The following is a 21,775-nucleotide window of genomic DNA, read 5'->3' as shown; positions in this document are numbered from 1 at the left end:
CAGGAACCCAGTTTGAAAATTAGGGGAAGCCTTTGCATTAATATGAGTAGGCTTTAGCTCAGGCCACTGTACTTGCACAAATGATCCATTTACAAGAGCTGGGGTTTGTCTCAAATATTCTTTCTCTGAGCCAGCTTTTTCCATGCCTGCGTGGAGGTGGTGTTTTGTCTGTGGAGTTGATGAATGTTCTTCGTCCTTTTGGAGAAAGGTGGTGATTGGTGTCCCTAGCTGTGGTGTTAGAGGAAGCAAACCTCCTAAAACTCTCTCAGAATTGCTTAGTTCCTGTGTATGAAAAGAGTATTGGTGAATCTGAGTTCCAGACCAGCATGGATTTTATGATCATTTAAGAAAAAAAGAAAAGCAAAAAAAACCAACCAAGCAATAAGACTTAGGTTTGTGGACAAAATCCTTGATATTTGATATTCTGGGATATTTTTGACAGATGTGTGAATCAGATGTTTTTTTTTCATTTTGCTAAATATCATAGGTATTACACCTTGGAGGTTTCCTCCCAGGAAGAGTAATTACTCGAGACATTAAAAATTCATGCATTCTGACCTTCTAGTCTGGTTGTCAGGTATGATTCAAGTAGATGTAATTTCTATGCCAACTCTGTACATGAGCTCAATACAATTGTATGCATGCTTCAAAGAACAGATTTTTGGCAATTAGATATGGACTGATTTCATTCGAGGACCTTGAGCCTGAGAAGTGTTCAACAAGCCATTTATCCATACAGTTTTCAAGGACTTGGCTGAAATAAAACTATTGTTCTGTTTAATTTATCTTTCTCAATGGCTTTTTTACATTGAAATTTTTTTAAAAAACACCCTGCATTTAAATACGTAAGCACTTTTCCAATCTATCAATATATTTTAGGGAAGGTTTTCCTTTTTATACCATCCTTTAGTATCTCTTTTGCCACAAGTTATGACTAAAATCTGTAGAAGTTAATAGAAATTATTCATTATTCAGAAGTAGAGAAATGGGCCCAGCTGCCTGTGGCCTCTTTCCCATACATTTGTGAGCTTTATTCCAGATTCCTTTGCTGGAGGCCATCACCTCCCTAGTGGTTAAATGTCTGCAGTAAGCATCTTGAATGCAATGAGCAGATGTGTGTAATAACCACCTAATGTTTTGCTAGGTTTTGCAATGGAACAGGTATGGTTTCTGCTCCTGCTGACGATTAAAGTGCTTTCAGTGACTGCTCAGTTCAATGGATACAACTGTGATGCTAACCTCCATAGCAGGTTTCCTGGTAAGTGTTTAATAGACTTTTTTCTAAATGGCTTCTTTATTGTCTTGGTTCAAAGCAGTGCTTATTTTTAAATACAGAGCTTTAAATCTGTCTGAAGCCTGGGGGTAGGGCTTCACATTAAGAGAGTGTTAACTATCTGAGAGACAATAAAATTGCTCTAATGTTATGTTTTACCCTCTTTTTAATTGCACAATGGGTCAAATTCAGCCTAGTATTAACAAATACAACTCCTCTCACATGAGCTGGGTTTGACATGCTTTTTCCAGGGCTCTGTCCTGTCCAAGAAATTTATCAGAGGTCATGGTGTTTTAAATGTTCTTTATAGGGTTAAGAGTTTGACATTTCTAACTGGGTTTTCTTTCGTGTTTTGCCTGTATGAGTTACTTATGTACTTTTATTGAAATACAGGAATATATGGCAATTTTTGAACAAAATAAAGTTGATGGTAAAATTCAGTGCCTCATTTCAACATTAAGCTCTTGGTTAAGAGCAGGTGAAGCAATGAGACTTAGCTATGGATGACCTACATTCATGCCTTAAGAAAATGGGAATTAAGTTTTTCTGGGGACATCAGACGTCTGGAGCTGTTAATACAGTCAGAAATAAAATTACATTTTGATCTTAGCAATATGTATATAAGTTTACTCAGCTAAAGAATGTTTTTAGTCTGTTATATGGCTTATCCTTCCTGCCTCCATTGTTTCTTGGACAGAATAATAACAATACGAGGCTGATTTTGACTGATTCACGTCTTGTGTTTCTGAGATAGTGATTGAATCAAATGGTGCTATGATGATCTCTCAATTTAGTATTATGCTGTAATGCCTTTCAGTGTTGTTTTCAAATAATTATAGTGCTGATTTTACTTCAGGAAGGATCATCCCTTTTTATTCAATTTAAGATAGTAGAAAGCATACATGTTTTCAGCTTCCTATTACATCACACTGCTAGGTGGTTTGCTGACATGAAGACCAACAGTGGGTTTAAATCTTTCCCTTGATTGTGGTGAATATGAAAAATAAAGAAATACAAGATGTGAAAAGGATCAAATAGTTTTTTTTTCTTTTTTTTTTCTGTGTGGTAAAAAAAAATAAAACCATTGTTTAGCTGACTATTTCATGAGCTACTTCTATATTTCTGTTCTTAGAGCTTTGCAGACTTGCCTCAAAATTGTGGGTGAATTGGACCCACCTGCCTCAGATCTGCCTTACATAGATTTTCAAGCAACTTTTTTCCCTTGTTTCAGGCTTCTTGAGAGGATTGCAACCACTAGAGGGAAGCTTAGATTCTTTCTGTGCTCTGCAAAAGCTTCTCTGGTCACCTTTTTGCACTAAGCCTGTGCCAAGGTTTTATATTTGCTATGTGATACCCATGAATTAAATCCAGCTCTTATTTGGAGATTTAGGGGCCACTTGCAGTTCTGTCTCATAATAATGGTTATATCAGATTCCATGCCTGATGAATCTCAGGGAGTCAGGGGCACATCTGTTTAGGCTATAAGTACACAGATTTTTTTAAAGTCAATTCTAATCATGCTGTTCTGCACATTGCAGCTGAGAGTTGAGTTCTGCTCTTTCTTGTTTGTGATCTCAGACAGCACAGATTCAAAGGTTGGAATTTAATCAAAACTCTTAGGGCTGAAGAAAAAACTCTGTTTATATTAGCCATTCATTTGAGTTACAGGTAAAAACCCAGAAAACAAAAAACCCTGTTGTCCTCAAATCTGGCAGGTATTTTCGGTGTTCAGGAGGGACTGCTAAGTAACATACAGGGTTTAGTGGAGCGTGCTGGAACTCTTTTTTTATGGGTTCAAGAAGCCCAGAGGATGGGTTAGAGCCTCTGCTGAGAGAGGGGACTTGCTCTTGGTCACTTGGGGTCACTTCCCTGGTGTGTGGCTTAGCCTGTGGCTTTTGTATGTGCAGGCCTCACTGCCTTCTGAGGTCGAATGTAACAGGGAGCAGGGAATGAGGGGGTCAAAAAGGAGAATGTTTCAAACGAGCATCTCTGAGATTCAGATATTGCCTGCAGGGCCTGCTTTTAGATAGAATTTTCTTTTCTGTTCCTTATTTGTTCCCCATTAGAAATGTTTTTGTCAGCTGAAGTTCCAAATGTAGGGTGAGAGTGGACTTTGCAGATGAGGCCTGTGGTGTGCAAGTCCACAGAAGCCATTGATTTTTTTTTTTTTGTTGTTTTGAACTTGTTTGCTCTTTTACTTAAGACTGTGAGGAACAGAAGTTTAGGAAGCTTGTCTTCAGCGAAGATGAGGAATTAAGCCTTCCTGAAGGACCCTTAGAGCTCATCCATTTTTCATTTGTTTGTGCTTTTATCATTTATTGCTTAGGTGACTTTTTGCATAGGGATGATGCTGCATAAGTAGATTGATAAATAATCAGACAGGGCTCTTCCTGCAGCTTGCAGGTTTTGCAGTGTAAGTACGAGATAATTAAAAGGATTGAAGAAAAAAAATGTGTTTGGTAGATGGAAAGTACTTCGACTTTTTGTAGTGAAAGGCAGGCATATTCTACAGTATGTAATAAGGTCAAATCCTGCCATCCTTCAGAGAGTTGACTGGATGAAAAGCTTTAGTTCTGCATTGCAGTAGAGCATAGCTTTTAGAAGGCTTTTGGCATGTACAGCCACATCAGTACAGCTGTCTTCAGATGGGAAACACAGCTTTGATGCAGGGGCTCTTGCCGTAAGTGCATACCGAAACTTAGTAAAGCTAGTTCATCTCCAGAATATACTGCCACTTCTCACACACTGTGCATTTTAATTCACCACTGAAGCAGGAACTTGATCAAGAGGAGGCTTGTGCAGAGAGGCTGGTTTTGACCTATAAGTGTCCTATAAAATACTTCTGGTGAAATGACTTTTGTCAACAGTGTTCTGGCAAACTCTTATCCTCTGCAGGTATTTCTGTCTTCTCTATGGCAAATCTTGGCAGTACACGGAGGGGCACCAGGCAGCAGAGCTGTCAGCATTTGGCTTGTGTTGCCAGGAGTCCACCCGTGACTCGACGGTGTCTGTTACTGCAGTATCTGCGTACCTCATGAGCTATGCTCTGTTTCGCATGTGATGTTGACTCAGAAAACCAGAAGCTTTTACTGTGGGAATGAAGCTAATTTTTGTTTAAATGTACATAGATAGGGATAATGTTTAACTTCCTAAATTCAGAAGAAATTTGCTGTGTGTTGATAATCTTAAGAGACGTTAGATCTGTTTGCATCTAGTTTCAGATTCACTTCTGAACAAATACCATGCTTGAGTTGCAGAGTGAATAAATGTGATAATAATGCTTCCTTGTAAAGCATGAGCAATACTTCAGTCTGAGAAAGCAGCTTATTCTCCTGTATAGTGCTAAGGTTGCTTTTGTGCTGTAGAGTTCTCATTTCATTAGTGTCAAGTGAGAATTTTGCCAAGTGGTAAAGGTACTTTAACAGGAAAAGTAACACCCTGTTCTTTAAAAGGCTTGAAGTGAGTTATAAAATTAAGTGAGCTAGTTTATATTACATCCTGCGATTTATTACAATCTGTTCATTGCTTTGAGCAAGCGTAAAAGCATGTTCTTTGTTATTTACCTTTTTTGTACTATTCCCTCTACCTTAGCATACCCATTAAGTGGGTTATAACAACCCTCTACTAGTGGATACCAAAGTGTGCATCTTGATCTTTGTACATTATTTTATTGGAAATAAGTATACGTACAAACCAAGAGAATATCATGCTGCGTCACTTCAACTTATGTTCTTGCCTCCAGTATCTTTCTGCCCAAATTTACACCCAGCAAGTAACATTTATCACCACATTAGCTAAGGCCAGAGTTTAGCCTGTTATTTCCTGTACTTGATTGTTTTGGCTTTAAAGCCACAATTAAAGCTGTCGAAATTAAACTGCTTGTGCTCCTGTACCACGGGGGAAGAGCTAGTTCATTGTAATAGAGATTTCATTTCCTCTCTGTTGTGTCAGTGCAGTGAAACAATTCATTTCAGCAGGCTTAATGGTATGGTATTGACTGAAGTTGTTTTTACAATTTTTAATAGCACTTAATCTTTAAGCAGGTGTAATAAATGAGTTGTTATTATAAAGGAGTAATGTCTGTGTTGAACATGATGCAGTACACCTTTTCGCAGAACACTAGGGTGAAAAAATAAATGATTTCCCCCTTTCCCATCATCTAAATGCAAGGAGAAGAGCTTGCTTATAGAAAAGTTATATAATAGCTAGCTCTGGACTCAAACTATTACTTTTTCCTATATCCTAACCTGATTCTTTTCTACTCAAATACATAAAAGTCTTCAGAATTTTAAGATAAAGGGTCAAATTCATCCCAAGGAGGTTTTTTGCTGCTGTTCAAAAACTGATCACAACTTGTAACAGTTGCTATTTTCTAGGTCCTTTTAAATTGTTGTAATGTACAGAATGACAGATTGCAGGACACCTTGTGGTTTCAGTCATTGTCTTCTGCACAGCCTGAGACTGGTCTGGTACAAAGTGGACTCCAGACAACCTCAAGTGCACATGACTTCCATGCCAGATGTCATCTGGAGCAGGCTGGAGGGCAGAACTCAGCCTCCCAACTTTCTCAAAATTGCTGGGAATTACTGTTTCAGAAAAGGGCTGTTTAATCAAACTCCAAATAAATAACTACTTGCTGTTTTCCAGTCCTTTGCAGTGCTTTGGTTTATGGATGTAGTACTGAATGACTTGTTGGGGAATTTTGGAGTACTATTTTTGTTGCATGGTAGAGTATGTTTACTGTATTATTTCTTGTTTTTCTTTAGTGAGTAGATTCAAATATATTATTTTTTTTCAGAATAACGCAACTTTAACCCCTTATATTCTAATATTTTGCTGTGACTGGGGACTAAAAATCGATTTGATCAGAAGGTACAACACAAGACTAATTGCTGCAATACTTATATTTGTTGAAATGCATCTTCTTATTTCTTTTCCTGTCTTATTTTTGTGCAGCTGAACGAGATATCAATGTTTTCTGTGGAGTGCAGACCATTACTATGAAGATAAATTTTTGCACAGTTCTTTTCTCTGGTTATTCTGAAACAGATCTAGCTCTGAATGGGAAACATGGGGATGCTCACTGCAGGGGGTTCATCAACAACAACACCTTTCCAGCAGTGGTCATTTTCATCATCAATCTGAGTACTTTGGAATCCTGTGGAAACACTTTAGTGGTAAGATGAAATCTAAGTGAAATGGTAGCATGGATGTTTATGCATAGGATCAAGCGAAAGCCCTGACAGCATTGTATATTTTACAGATAATGCTTAAGTTGTCTTTCCTAGTTAGCAATATAATGTGTACATTATATTTTCTTCACAAGAAAAACAAAGTCAATAATTTATTTTGATTTCTAATTAGAAAACGTGGTGGGACAGGCTTGCCCTGTGATTACATCAGACACTTTTTTATTGCAGTAGTTTTTTCAGTGGAAAAGGGGATTTTTGCAAGCCATTCTTAAAACCTTTGACTGCATCTTGTTTTGCTGAAACTTTTCAAATACCTACTTGTGAAATGAAAGAAAAATATTTTTAAGAGTTGGTTGATCAGGTGAGAGTTATAGAATGGGTACTTCTGCACTCTCATGGGAGAGGACTTGCTGAGTGATACTATATACTCTGTGATAAGGCAGGGATTTCAGGCTGAAAGTCACAGGGGGAATATTCCAGCCAGAGGACCCAACCCCAAGAGAGGAAGCTAACAGTAGGCATCTTTGCAAGTAGTACTTTCTGTGTAAAATCACAGCTATATTTAGAACTGCCTGGCAACAAACCAAGGTTTTCAAGCAAAATTTGAATGAATGTTTGACCCCCCAAAAACAAAACAAAATAAAACAAAAAAAAAAAACCAACAAAACCACCCAAAAAACAAAACCAAAAAACCAAACACCTACAGAACAAAAAATATTACCTTTGTGCTTAGCTCATGAGGAAAAAAGCAAGACGTGGGACTGAAGTTCAGACTTACGCATTCAGCTTCAATCTTTGATCACTGTATCAAACTATTTATGAATGACTTATAAAAATATGCAAAAATGTATTCTTTTTGAGGCTCATATGATATCTGGAATTCATACTCATACTTAGTTACCTGTCAGTTTTCATAACAACCCTGCTGCTTTCAGGTACTAATAATTTTTTCAAATCGTGCTGAATTGTTCAATATGCTCTCTGACCTGTTTGCCTCAGGCTGAGTTTTATTTTGAACTGTTTGCTATTTGAACAAAAAGCAGTTCAGTGAGCTCAAGATTCTTTTCCCAGCCTCTCTGAAAAACTACCATGACTTGAGGTAGGAGAGCTTGGCAGGAAGGAACCTTTTGCTCTTCCTGTGGAGTTGGTCATAACCTTCAGGAGCTTGCTGTTTGATTACAACTGTAAGAGCTTGTTGTGTGATCAGTCCAATTAAATACAGATTGAGGCTCCCACAAGGCTGCACGGGATACGGAGATCAAGTATTAGCTACTAAAAATCTGACAAGAATTTCCCCTCACCTCGTCTAATTTTTTGTATGCTGTGCCAAGAAGACAGTGAAGGAGCAGGAAGTTCTTATGATGGTGTAGTACAAAGGGAAGGTAGCATTTTAGGCAGAACTCAGATAAAACACAGGTCTACAATGTGTGAAACAAAACTTTTTGTTTTGAAGGGATGGGGTGGGAAGAAAGCAAAACAGCAGTCGCTAGTTGCTCCTGTGCTCTACACTGTGCTTCTTAGGCAAGGGACAGATCCTAGTAATCTGATATTAAGCATTTTCCTGCAATTTAGGGAATGGCTAGCCACATGCCATTGGCAAAGTGCATGGTTGTATATCTTCCACCAGACTTTCCTGTAGCTAAACAATCAATATACCTGCTGCATATCCTGTGCTACTACAAAATGTTGCAGCTCATGTGCACCTCAGGGTGACTCCTCTAAGTGATGAAATGGCTTTTAAAGAAATTGCATGCTATAAAACTGTGGAAAGTGTTTGTTTTGTTGATATAGTGCAGAAGTTAATACAATGCTACAGCTGAAGTCCAGTGCCATGTTTATCTGGCTTTATTGTGTTTGTGCCTAATGAGAAAGTAATTTGGGACATATTTATTTACTGTTCTCACAAACCATCCCTTCATCCAGATTAGATAGAGTGGGGCAGGTTGCTACCAGGAGGAAAGGGTCGGCTTTCTGGAGAGCTATTTGTTTTTACTGGCTCAGCAGTTTGTGAGCCTGAGCAATGCACCAGAACACATGTCCAGGGACTGAATTAGAGTTGTATTGGCATCCTCAAATGAGGCATTATCTGATTTTACATTAAATATCTAACTTGCATTTCTGGCAGTGTGTTTCTTTTTTTTTCCTTAGTTTATCATTTAGGGATGTATAATGTAGGCAAAAACACAGATGCAAAGTTCAGCTGCTTGGTTTGTATCTGCTTATAAAGTAAATTGGCTTTGTCAAAAATAAAGATTGAGTGACTAGGTATTGTTTCTGTAAATAAAATTGTTTGTGTATCAACTTCATAGTTGCATACAGAAGCTTATTTTATGCTATTTAACCATAATAGAAAAGTTCCTTCAGCTTTTCCCAATAAGTCATGTGAATTCATTGGGAATATGCACCTGGATTCATTAGTTTTATATTGAAATGTTGCTTGAGCCCATGTTTTAGGATCAGCGGTATCCCCTGTGAATTGTATATGCTTGATCTCGGGGAGGTGAGAAACAGAACACAGGCAACATGGTGTTAATAAACCGAATTCATTTTTGAAAGATCTTCCTGAAGGTATTTCTGGGTAAATGATGGTCTAAGGCATCAGTATTCTTTGGCATATCTCTTGTTCCACGCTCAACTTTCTGGTAATATTTCTTTTCTATCTCCCTCAATAGGTGTCTTCAGCTCGAGGTATCAATGCTTATGGGAATACCTCAGTGATACAGATAGGTAATGTTTCGGGCTATATAGATACACCAGACCCACCAACGATTATCAGCTATTTACCTGGGCTTCTGTATAAATTTAGCTGTAGCTATCCACTGGAATACCTGGTTAACAATACCCAGCTTGCTTCGTAAGTGTGCTTTTCATTCCTATGTTTCAATCCCATGTCTGCATAAGCCCACATGTGTACATATGCATACATATACAGATGTGCACACCTGAATATATGCATGCTATAGCAGTACAGTCAACAATAGCAATACTTGACTTTGTAAAACAGTGAAGGGAAAGAAGAGGTGGCGCAAAGCAGAAAAACTTCAGTAATGTAACTCTGTAAGATAATATACGTTAATGAAGACCTGCTTTTGTCTTAGTTGATGCAGAAGTTGCCTTAAAATTGTGTTTTTCTGATGACAAAATGGTAGCAACAAACATAAAAATTCTTCATGAAATAGTTTGTAAGCATGTGAATATAGAGGAAATATTTCCATGAGTAGACCCTATATATCACAAAAAGCGGGTTCCTTTTTGTCACTTGGCCTCTCTGCTAATTATTTTTCTGATTCATGTGTTCAACAGTATCTATTATTTTCCATATAGTTAAGGTTCTGACAGTGTTTCCACTATAAATTTCTATTTCTGAAGTTTATAACACAAATGTGTAAATTAACTCCTTGTGATATAGCTCACTGAGATTTTTAATGATAAAAAAAAAAAAAAGAACACAGAAGTGTGGAAAGACAAACTGTATTCTTTGATCTTCACAATGATTTCTGGTTCTGTTGTAGGTCATCAGCTGCTATTTCTGTAAGAGAGAACAATGGTACATTTATCAGTACTTTGAACTTGTTGCTTTACAATGTGAGTATAAAACACAGTAACACGACCTAAATAGACTAAATCTATTTCTGTTCTGTGAGTGCAAGCTGGATTAGCACAGCAAAATGTAGACTTTGCTTCATTTGGTGTTATTACTCCCCTATTTCTCCCAAGAATTGGACCAAGACCACCTTCTGGGCAGTTTTCATCTACATTCCCTTGTCCTTTTTGTTTGCATGTACGTCTTGTCTTGTATTTATATGACTGGTCTTTGAGGACAAACAGAGTCATTATTCTGTATTTATACAGTCCCTCAGCTTGCAGCTCTGGCTTTTTAGATTCTACTGCAATGCAAATAATCAGTTGTAGTAATAATAATCATACTCCAGAGTGCATACTTGTTTGCATTTATTATGTTTATGTGCATATTTCTAATATCCATATGCATCTATGTATATATGTGAATAGATGCATTGTACTGATGCAGATGGTCTGTAGAATTCTGTGATAAAAATAAATATAGATAGATCTATTCCCTTAGAAATAAACTGTAGCATTTTTTGCTGGGGTGTTTTTATGTTCAAACCTTGTAAGTGTTTTGATCACCTAATTGTTGTAAGGCATGTGGATTTGTTCCAAACCTAAAGCCCACAGTACTTGTTATCTTGGTGTATGAACTTTCAAGATTTTAAGGGTTAATAATTTTAACAGCTTTCAACTAACGCTTCTATCATACCTTTTAGATAATTTAACTTGGATATGCATTATTGTGTAAGCTTTTGCTATATAAATATGGAAGGTGACAGTAAAATGTGAAAAATGTGTGGACCTCTACTTAACAACAACGTTAGTCCCTGAAATGATTTTTTCGTGTTGATTAAAAATTTTATTCATACATTTTAAATACCTGATTTAAATATCATTTTTCAATCTATCAAGCAACATTTTTGTAAATTATGATTCTGATTTTTTGCATTATTATTCATGCCATCATGACGCTGAGTTATAATTCATGCAACTGATTTAAAAGTCAATGCTTTAAACTTTGAACGTAATGAGCTATAAATATTGTAACAGGACATTTTCCAAAGGCATTCTTTAAAAAATCATGTTTGTTTGACAGAACAACTCTGAATAACAACCTGTAATCTGTTAAAATGAAGATTATACTTCTCTCATTTTTAAATAATCCTGTGACCAAAAGGATGGGGATGGGAAAAGTTCCTAAACTTCTCTAAACACAGGAGTTGACCACCACTTATTTGTTGCTGCCTTTCAGGGCTTAATTTCGCAATCGCTCAGCTAAAAATGCTATTAATGCTTGTAGTGAGAGTGCATTTGTTTCTCAGTTATCACCTGGAAAGTTAGGCTTTCATCCTCTAAAACTGATGGAACGAGGAACTTAGTGTGGAAAATTTTTTATTAGCTTGCAAAGTTTGACAGAGTTAGGTAACAGAGAAATGTACATGTATAACTGAATTTAAAGAAGGCAAACATACCAGTTTAGCATCCTAAAGGATCTTACAATGCAGGATATTTATGCTGTTTTAAGAAATGATCTCATTTGAATGGATCTGCTAAGACTTGCTCTGTGCATGTCAGGGAGCTGGTCTATGTGTGCATGCGTGGCTCCCAAGTCCTCCAGTAATGAAAAGAGTATGCATTTGGCAAGCTGTGAATTTCGGCATCAATCCCTTGGAAAAATCACTTGATTTATGTACTTAATCTTTCTCATTACTGTCAGCTCCTGCTCTTGCCTGCCACAATGAACCTGGTATTATTGTGGCACTGTCAAAATTTCACTTAACAAAATTTTTCTTATGTATCAAGTGCTTTGACCTCTCACAGGAGGTCTCAACATGCTGAATCCCCGTGCTTTCTGGATTAGTAATTTATTTGACATAGATATTACCTGTGAGTGAATTTTGATACGCTAAATTAGCATCTGTCACTCTGTATTTGTTTCATGGCATCTGTGGGTCATTGCTCAAGTGACGTTAATGATTCATCCTGTGAACAAAGAAACTAACAAAACAGCTATATTTATGTAGTTATATATGTGAATTTTTTTTTTTTTTTTACATACAAATTTCTTGAAACAGAATTTTTGGAATACTAGAATTTAAATGAAAATATTTGTTATGTAAAACCTGCAACAAAACAAATTCCATGAAAACTACATTTTGGATATTGGAATATGTCTAAAGCTTAAGATGAATAATGCCTGGAGGCATTGCTATCTCCACTAAACCAAATAATAGTAAGAACCTTTCCTGGGCAAGACTGCACTGTGACAACCTAGTTAAGCTCTTTTTTTAAAGAAAACTACAGCAGTCACTGTTCGCTTGTATTCACTGGGAGACATTAAGGTGTTAACTTGAAAACATGTTCATAAATGATACCTTTTCTTTGATTACCGATCTAGCCACTTCATAAAATGATAAATAGGTTCCCCCAAATAGTTGCATATGGTAAGACAAGTCAAGTGTTGTTGATCTTTACAGACAGACTTGTAGGCAAATGCTCTGGAACTGCTTTCTATCTCCTCCCAGAAGAAGGACTAAGTAAATAGTTGTCCTATATGAGTCAGAAACTAGATGTGAGTTCAGTTTGTGAATGCAGATGGGTACACCTGAATTGTCACAGTGGGATTTCTTGTACGTTGAGGCAATGTTTGTTTTTCAGGACTCAACCTACAGCCAGCAGCTCCTTATCCCAAGTACAGGTTTACCTTTGAAAACTAAAATATATGCAGCTGTGAGAGCAACCAACCTTGATGGCAGGTACCATAATGGATGTTATTTCTTATCCTGTTGGCTATTCAGCTCTTGGGTTTCTAAATTATTCTGATTTAGAAGCATCAGTCTTCTTCCTTTTTTTTTTTTTTTTTTTTTTTTGCGGGGGGGTTGGGGTGTTAGAAGGATGTTTAATGTTTGAGCTCATTGCCCTCAGCTGGAGGTTATCAAGTCCTTGATGTTGAGTGCATATCTTGCTGCTGTCATCATAATTAAAGTTCTTTCTGAATCATTCTTTACATCCTATGCTGTTGTTTTTAAGAAAGGGTAAAATGAGGAACAAATGAGAAACTCCTGGGCTTTTAAAAGTGGGAAGGTTTTGGCTTCTAGTTATATGTGGCCATCACTTCTGAGAAGAGGTATGCAACATATGGATTGGCATTTTTTTTGTCTCACATGAAACCAAATGATTTGAGTTATAAAGTTCTGCTGCTATGGTGTGTGCTGTTTAGTTCTTTAAGCTGGGAAGAAACAAGTGGTATAGTTGGAACCCAGTACTTTAGCTTTTAAACACAGTAACTCAGCTTCAGTGTAATGGCCTGCATTGTTAATTTATACACTTGCCTGTACTGTCCTTTCATCTTATCCCCCTTACTCTCCACCCCTACTCTTATGTTGCCAGTTCACTTCTTCATCTATCACTTTGCCTCCTGTACAGGTGGAATGTCTTGATGGACTACTGTTACACCACGCCATCTGGTAATCCTGGTGACGATCTTCGATATGATCTTTTTCTCAGGTACATCCTATGCAAATCCAGTATTTGTGGTTACTTCTTTTAAAAAACACGGGTATAAATTTCCCTGTTAGCAGTGTTCTAAAACTGCCTGAAAACTCTAAGTAATGTTAGCATTTGGCCTGGGGGCTGTATTTACATGTATAACATGCCAGGTCTTGTCTTGTTTGTGAGCGTAAATATAGAATCAAGCTCAAAGTCATGAGAATTATGGTGGAGAAGCATACATCCAAAATGGCCATACTGGAGATCAGAAACACTAAAACTGAATGGTTAAACTGGCCTTTATTTTAATAAAGATACCCTTGTGGTCAATGACAATGATATAAAACATCATGGTCTGTAGTTCAGGCAAGGAGTTAAGCAAATGATTAAAGATTTCTAGATGCTCCTGCTAGTCCTGGTAATAATACATACTTGAATTGGAACTCTGTAAAACATATCAGTATCTTGGCAGTATCTCATACTAAGTCTCATCCATGATGGTTGCTTGGAGAGAGGCTGTCTTCATTTTGAGTTACCTGTCTGTGCTGGTTAGCACACATGATTACTTTTTGTTTCAGCCCTGAAGTTTTGGGGGCCACTGGAGTTAAATGGTATTTTGGATATAGCTGAGATGTTGCAAATCATAGTGTTTTTGTAGCAACGAGTGCAGGACTGTGCAGCCTGGCAGGGAGATTGTGGCTGCACATGTTGGACATCATGGCATTGTGGTCTTTTCAAGGACCTAAAACACTGAACTGCTGCCTAAGTTATCTTATTCTTAACTGAGAGCTTTAAAAAGCTAGTCATACATCTGCTCACCCTATTTTTATTTTATTTTTATTTTTCAACAAAATCTAGTTGCGACAAAGACCCACAGACAACTATAATTGAAAATGGCAAGAGCCAAATGGGAAGGTTTTCTTTTGAGGTATTCCGCTTTGTGAAGCACAAAAACCAGAAGATGTCTACAGTCTTCCTTCACTGCGTGACAAAGCTGTGCAGAGCAGATGACTGTCCCTTTCTTGTGCCAGTAAGTGTCAGTGGATAGAAGTTGCTGCTAATTATCTGGATATAAGTCAAACCGGAATCATTCTGCATCCAAATGTATTGGATATTTGGATGACGTAATGAAGACGACTTGTAGAGTCAGGAGAAAGGATGTTCTTTGTGTGTCTGAAAGAACGTAAACCAACTGATGAATAAGGAAATGCATGTTGTCACCTAAAGGTAGAATAATACCAGACCTGCAAAGCACAGGTTTTTGAACACGCAAGAAGTGATCTTTTTGCCTTCTGGTCCTTAACTCATTATTAGAAGTAATGACTCTTAGACAGCTTCAGAGCTGATAATCTTAATGTAGTGTCTAAGAAACAAAGTACTCGTAATCATAGTGGATGGAATATAAATATCTTAGAATAGTATAAATTGAAAACTTAAAGCTATAGTAAGCACACTTACCCTGACAAAGAAAATTTGAAAGTGTTTCTGACGGGGGTGGGGGAATTATAACTTCCTCTTTTGTTTATTATCACCTTCCCTTATAGTTTGGAAACTGCTTTTTTGCTGAAGTTAATGAAGATGTGTAAATTCAAATGTTATTTCATTTTGGGAGCATAAAGAACAAGAAGTATGTCTGGGAAACTGAAACACTTGAATATGCATATAAATGCAATATTCTTTGAAGTCTTCAAAATGCAGTGTAGCTTTCCTGCTGAATGGCTTTCCACTTTGAACTGATAGCACTTCACAATTCTGTATACTTCTTTCTTTTCGTGCTTTATGTTATACTTAATTTTGTTTAAATAATTTATTGTTTTTATGGATGTGCATGTTCTGAGGGTTTTGAAGTTCTTTCACATGAAGTTGAAATTGAAGAAATGCTCTTATTCTTGTGTACACAAGATTAAGGTAGATACGTTAGAGATGTTAATTAAAGGTGGATTCCAGATGGTAGTGCTGAGGATTGTTTTCGTGTGTCATCGCTGTTTAGAACTCCATGGAAAAGTATGAAATTTAACTTAAGAAGCTCACTGGAATAGGGACTGTAGCATGTTGTCTATCCCTATTCAAGCAAAACACATTTGTTGGGAAAAGTGACTGTAAACAAAGCTTTGGGAAATTAACTACTGAAAATTTAATATAATAGGAGATGGATCTTGTACACAACAGCAGTGTAGTTCTGTAAATGAAGTGAGGCAAAATGCAATGGGAAGCTAGGCATTTACAAGATATACTTTTAGGGAATGTTGCAGCAGTTTTTATTGCAGAGTAATTTAATGCATACTAAGAAATAAAATTGAAGTTGTAGTATTGCTTATAAAAGAGCTTCCATTAAAAAAGGAAGCACAGAAGGGCAATAATTCTATTCCACTCTGAAACAGTGATTGTTTTGATTAACTGTTCAGATTTGCAGTAACAGAGAAAGAAGAGACACTGGTAGGAGAACAACTTGGAGTCCTCAGAGCACCACTGGCAATGCTGTAATCACTGCTGGACCCATCATTACAAGGAGTGGTAGGAACAAGCAAACTTTTTCTGTGTACTGCAAGAATCTCAAACACCTGGGGAAATGTTTTTACACTTAACTTAAAATTTCCAATGACTTAGAGAAAGGGTGGTTTCTCCATGAATTTGGGTATTTTTTCCTCAACTATTGAAGTCTTTGTTAGAAATTTTGAACTAATATTTCTGCTCAGCTCACATGATTCCTCTTGACTCCATGAAAATCTCTGTGAGATACTATTACACATGTACACCCATTTTAAAAGCCCAAACTCAGTTGGTTGACTTTTTTCAGATTTCACTGAAGATATTGGAATTTATGGTACTGTGTTCACAATCACAATTTAATTTGGACAGCTAATAGATATTCACTGTCACTTTCTATTCACCATTTCTTCCAGTTTCACATGTGTTTCGGTTTGTGTTGAGTAATGTTAATACATGCTATACTTAGCCTTCAGCTATAAGAAGGTAGTAGGACAAATATATCACAAGTTGTAAGAGACTAAAATCTACTCTTTTAGATCCAGAGTTAAACTTCATGGATTTCTGTTTTAATTGCCAAAAGTAAAGCAAATAAAAAACAACCCAAAACACAAAAAAAACCCACAATCTGTAGTCTCTGAAAATTATTTGACTGCTGTTGATAACTTAATAAATGAAAAATATTTAAGAAATTCTGTTTTGCATATTTCAGCAGTCTTAGATTTAGGAACCTCAGAACAGGACTGAATCTTGTCTAGGAAAAATAATTGAAACATTTGAGAAAAAAATATTTTTTTACATGCAAAGTGGTTCTGCTCACATGTACAAAGACCAATTGATCCTCCAGGACTGAGAACCATCTACCAAGAGACGTCTTAAAACAAATACTCTCAGTTATAAGCATTATTTTTGCAATCAAAGTCACTTTTTTTTTTTTCTGCATTATACATGGTCTCAATTGAACACCCTTGCTGTCATCTGATTAGTCAACAAAAAGTGAAAAGAACTAACTTCAAATTTGCATCCGTGAATGCTTACTGAAAACAAATGACAGTTTTGCTTAAACATCTATGCTAGAGAAATGCTGCCTTGAGCAAGGAATGGGAACTATATAGAACTTGCTATGTGAGCAGCCCTTGTTAAGTAATATACTTTGATTCAAATGCTGTGAATATATATATATATATATATATATATATATATATATAAAAAAATAATAAAAGTACTTCAAAAAACAGTGATTCAGTTCTGAACTCTGCCACCAATTTCCTGAGTGCTGTTGGTCAAGTCAATCTGACTTGAGCTTCAGTTTTTCTTCTGGAGCAGAAAGAGGCAATTAATACTTCCTTTCACTGTCCCTCACCATTGTAGCAGTAAGTGTATTAATGATGTGATATTTATGAATACTGTAGTCAAAGAAAAGGAGGAAGGTGATGAGAAAACAACTCAGTTGAAGAGAAGTGACTTTGTGGACAAAGAGTGCCATAGGTGGCAGTACTGGCTTACTCTGACATGAAGCTATGCAAAGGTGCTTATAGTATTTTCAAGACAGACACTGGTCCAGCTTTAGTACAGATGTGTTTGTACAGCACTCATAAAACCTGCTGCACCTTGCTGACTGTAGTATGTCTGTCTGTATTATATCATGTGGCTGGAGTTGCGTAGATGTGCAACCCCTCACTTTCCTCATCTCATTTGGGTTTGTGCTGCATCTGTCCTGGGGCTGGTCCTGTGTGTGTCAGTGTCTGTGTAGGCACCTCAAGTAGTTAGCCAGGTCTTCCCATCACACAGTTATTCTGGTAACAGCACTTTTTACGTAGTTTCCCTACTATGAACTGAATAGCACTACTGCAAATGAATAATGTCCCTTTTCCTGTGTATCTCTGAACTCATATTTCTGACATTGTATCCTTTTCAGAGAAGCTTCATGCTTGTTTGTTAATCTAAAAAATCATTGTAGGAGGAATACACAGAAGAAAATATTTTGGTCTCCCTGTTTAGAGACAAAGCAGGTATCTACTTGTGTAGGTGAAATTTCACAGATTTTGAAAGTTGTCTCACTTAAACATAGAAGACAGCTGCTCAGTATAAATGTATACAAGAGCTGTGCTTACAGGTTGCCCCAGAAAAGCACAAACAATGACAAGAAATGTAGTTTTGAGATGGACAATGTAAGTAACTTAAAGATAAAATTGAGGACAAAATATAAATGTTTCCTTGAATATGATGTCACTATGTAACTATGTGTGCATTGGGTAAGGGCATTTTTTGGTAAACATTTAAGGTCACTGTGTTTTCCTTGGAAAAAGTCAGGTTAAAAAAAGTCACATTAAACCTTTTTTCATATACAGATACTCTTGTAAAATGGTTATTGTTGAAGGGACTTGTGTATAATATCATGGTTGTCTTTGTATTAAAAGGAAAAGAATAGAACTGCAAATCTTTTTAAATGAAGTGTTCCTGCACTAAGATGGTTTATATATATTATAATATTTTATATATATATATATATATATATATATATATATGTATTATATATATATTCCACAGAATACTAGGTAACTTCATACTGGTGCACTCACCTTAAAAATGAAGGAACTTCATGAAAGTCATGTTGTCATCCTCATTTTACCAGAGATACTAGAAGAAGCTAGTCAGTGTTGCAAATACAGTTGATGTGCTTTGAAAATGAAGCTAGGACTTGTGTGTGCATGGTGGGGAGGAGGGGTGTGTGATCACTAGGTGTTTGTAAAAATGTAATGCTTTCTATTTTAATTTTATACAGATGAAACACCAACCAACAATTCACAGCTAGGTAAGTTGATCAGAATTCTGAGAAAGCATGAAGAGATGGTTTGAGTGAACCATTTTGATTCAGCTCTATTCACTGAGCTAGAATTTTTCTTTTTTTCTTTTTGTCATTTAAATAAGTAAATACTGACGCACCATAAAGAAAACAAGCAATTGGTAAATCGAGAATGCTCAGTTTAATTTGTATACCCAGCCCCACCAACACAGTAACTTCTAATTCCTGAGTTGGCTTTGAAATGAAAATCTGCTTCTATGACATACAAGGGTGAAGAAACATTGCAACTGCCAGAAGCAAAATTAAACTTAAGTAGTAAAATCTGCTCATGCCATCTGGGAGTTGTGCAGCAAAATTGTTGTTATGGTGTAGTCCAGTTCAGTTCACAGCTCAAAGTCAGAGGAGTCCCACTTCAGCTCTTGTTCTGAAATATGCTGCAGGAGAGATCTGGTCTTTAAGTTTTACAGTGATTCTCTTTTGGGCACTTGGAAGACTTGTTTCAGCTTGTATGTTATTCTGCTGGTAATGAGGAGTAGCTAATGACTAGGAAAGGTTGTTCAAGCTTGGGCACCCAGGTGGTCCATTGGGCCATCCTACTTCTTACTTGCTCATAACAGGACCCAGTGGCACAATCAACCTACTGTCTCCTCTGAACTTTAGTAGCTATTTGTTCTCTTCTTTTCTCAACTTAGACCCTTTAGAAACAGCTACCTTTCCTTTCTGGCATGGAAACAAGTTTTCCCTAAAATTACTTACTGGTCTGTTCCTACCTATGGGTGTCATTAAAATAATAAAGGCAATTTTTCCATTTGCTGCACACAGCTTGGTATTGTAATGGCTGCTACCTTTCCTTCCCATCCAAAGAAAACAGCAGCCTTCTTACCATTCCACAGCACCAGCCTTCCTGTACCTGTTCTCCCAGAGGGGAGCACAGAGGTAGTGAGGTAGGATTACTACTGTAGTAGGGAGAATGATGGGTAGGGTCGGAAAGCATCACAGGGTTGAGAAGGAGATGGCCACCTGAACAACAGAGAGCTGAATTTTTCCAGCTTTAAGGAGGGGGGGATTGGTGATGTGCAGGCTGCTTCTGGGAAGAGCAGTGTGGCTTCTCACCTAGAAGCTGCCCTGTAATTACACTGGACTGTCCAGCACTGGTAGTGCAAGAAAACAGCTCAGGCAAACACTGATTGGTGCTTTGGGTAGTACCTACCACTCAAATGTTTTGTCCTCTGCTGTAAAAGATGGTACGGGCTGGATATGTGCATTGTAGTGTTCAGGCTTAGGTCCATGAACAGCCTTTTTGAGCTACACTAAATAGTAAATACATGTGTTGTATCTTCTCTCTGAGACTGGATAAAAATGTTAAGGGGCCTCCTGTAAAGGTGTGCAGACAAGCTTAGAGTATCTGAGATCTGATTCTAGATATGCCTGTTAAGGATTTTTATATCCATCATATTGAGATGTAGCTAAGGATATCAGGGAAGAAATCATTTTGTTAATTTGCCTAGGCCATAAATCCTTATGCCTCACCTTGATAGTTTTTGGGCAGTAACTGTCTTGCTTTAAATAGGACAGGTCAAGTTTGGTCACCCAATGTGAGGGGTTTATGCATGAAGTATTCTTACTGTCTTTATTCCCCAGCACAATGCGTATTGAAAGAACTAATGACTATTTTCAAAGTATACTTATATTTTATCGAAGCAGACAGGTACTTGATCTGAAGTAGCTTTAGTCCCTCCATTGTAATTATTGTTGATATATAGTGTTGTAATGGAAAGACGGACGTTTGACACTGCTGAGAAATTCTAACCAGACCTTCCCTGTGCATTTTTATTCTTGCAGCTCATCTGAATGGAGCTCCTTTCCAGCTGAATGCAGTCACCAGTGCACTGATTTCTGGCGTGGTCATTCTAGGAATCACAAGCATTTTCTTTTTTGTATGGTCCCTAACACTTCTGCACAGAAATTGGCCCAACAGTTCAATGTTGAGTGGCATCCGAAACCCAGTTTTCAACTAAAAGTGATTTACTTGCACTTTTTCTTTGGGGTTACCTTTCTTGTTCATGAAATACGTTGCCACTAAAAAAGAAAAAAAAAAAAAAAAGGCATAATTCCAGCTGTATCCAGCTGCTATTCCAGCTATTCTTTATCTGCAGACTTGTTAGATGTTGTGTAGGTAGGAAGCAGTGGTATTGGTAACAGTCCTAGGAAATTATAAGAATCTCAATTGTGTTTGTGATCAGACTATGTGACATTATGCCCATGGGTGTGCTGACAATAGAGCTTGTGTCTCCAGCTTCCTGGTAAGTTCTTCAAGCTGAAGATGCTTAAGGTGAGAATCTTTCCAAGTATGCCATTCTTACACAAAACCTGACACATTCAGAAACATTCCTTAATTCATATACACCTACGAAGATGAGGATCACTTCTATTTTGTCATGTTTTGTCACAGATTTGAAAAAACAATTGTAGCTCAGGAGGAACTTATTATCTGCCGTGGCTAAAAAGAACCACAGAGAGACTTAGAACAACAAGTGAATTTTGTTTATTATTAATTTGAAAGTATTTTCTTAATATATGTCTTCAGTTCATTTGTGCTGATATCATGAAGTAAAACAGGACAAAATTTGGCTGCTATCTTTTGAGTGTAGGGTAAATTGCAGTTGGTCAGGAACAAAGTGGCAGTTTTTGAGGTTGAGAAACCTTTTTTTCCAACAAAATCACTGAGAACATGAGCAAATTTTAAACCTAATATTCAGAAGAAAGCTAATTTTGCTCAGAACCTCCACAACCACAGTCTTCAGTCAAATTTTAACACTGGGAAATGCTCCAAGGGGAGAAAGTATTTGTTTAGCCCCTGCAAATACAAACAACCAGTGCCAGAACTTTCTGGATCTGAAATTATATTTCGAGCCTAATTTGGCAGTAGAACTCTAACACCCCAATTTGTAAGGTCCA

General features: G+C 37.1%; 1 protein-coding gene across 1 annotated transcript; it reads left to right on the top strand.

Moving 5' to 3' along the window:
* Positions 1 to 1,149: 1,149 nt before the first annotated feature.
* Positions 1,150 to 20,835, top strand: ZPLD1 (zona pellucida like domain containing 1; the record flags this gene model as incomplete). The annotated part of the gene is made up of 10 exons (XM_082751593.1): positions 1,150 to 1,258; positions 6,230 to 6,450; positions 9,138 to 9,319; positions 9,978 to 10,050; positions 12,694 to 12,791; positions 13,462 to 13,542; positions 14,383 to 14,554; positions 15,930 to 16,038; positions 18,797 to 18,826; positions 20,660 to 20,835. The coding sequence occupies exons 1-10, from the start codon at positions 1,153 to 1,155 to the stop codon at positions 20,833 to 20,835; spliced, it is 1,248 nt and encodes a 415-aa protein (XP_082607719.1). The 5' UTR covers positions 1,150 to 1,152.
* Positions 20,836 to 21,775: the final 940 nt, after the last annotated feature.

This window comes from Aythya marila, assembly GCF_965140915.1.
Source record: "Aythya marila genome assembly, chromosome: 1".
Taxonomy (NCBI): domain Eukaryota; kingdom Metazoa; phylum Chordata; class Aves; order Anseriformes; family Anatidae; genus Aythya; species Aythya marila.
This window is presented reverse-complemented; position numbering and strand designations above follow the sequence as displayed.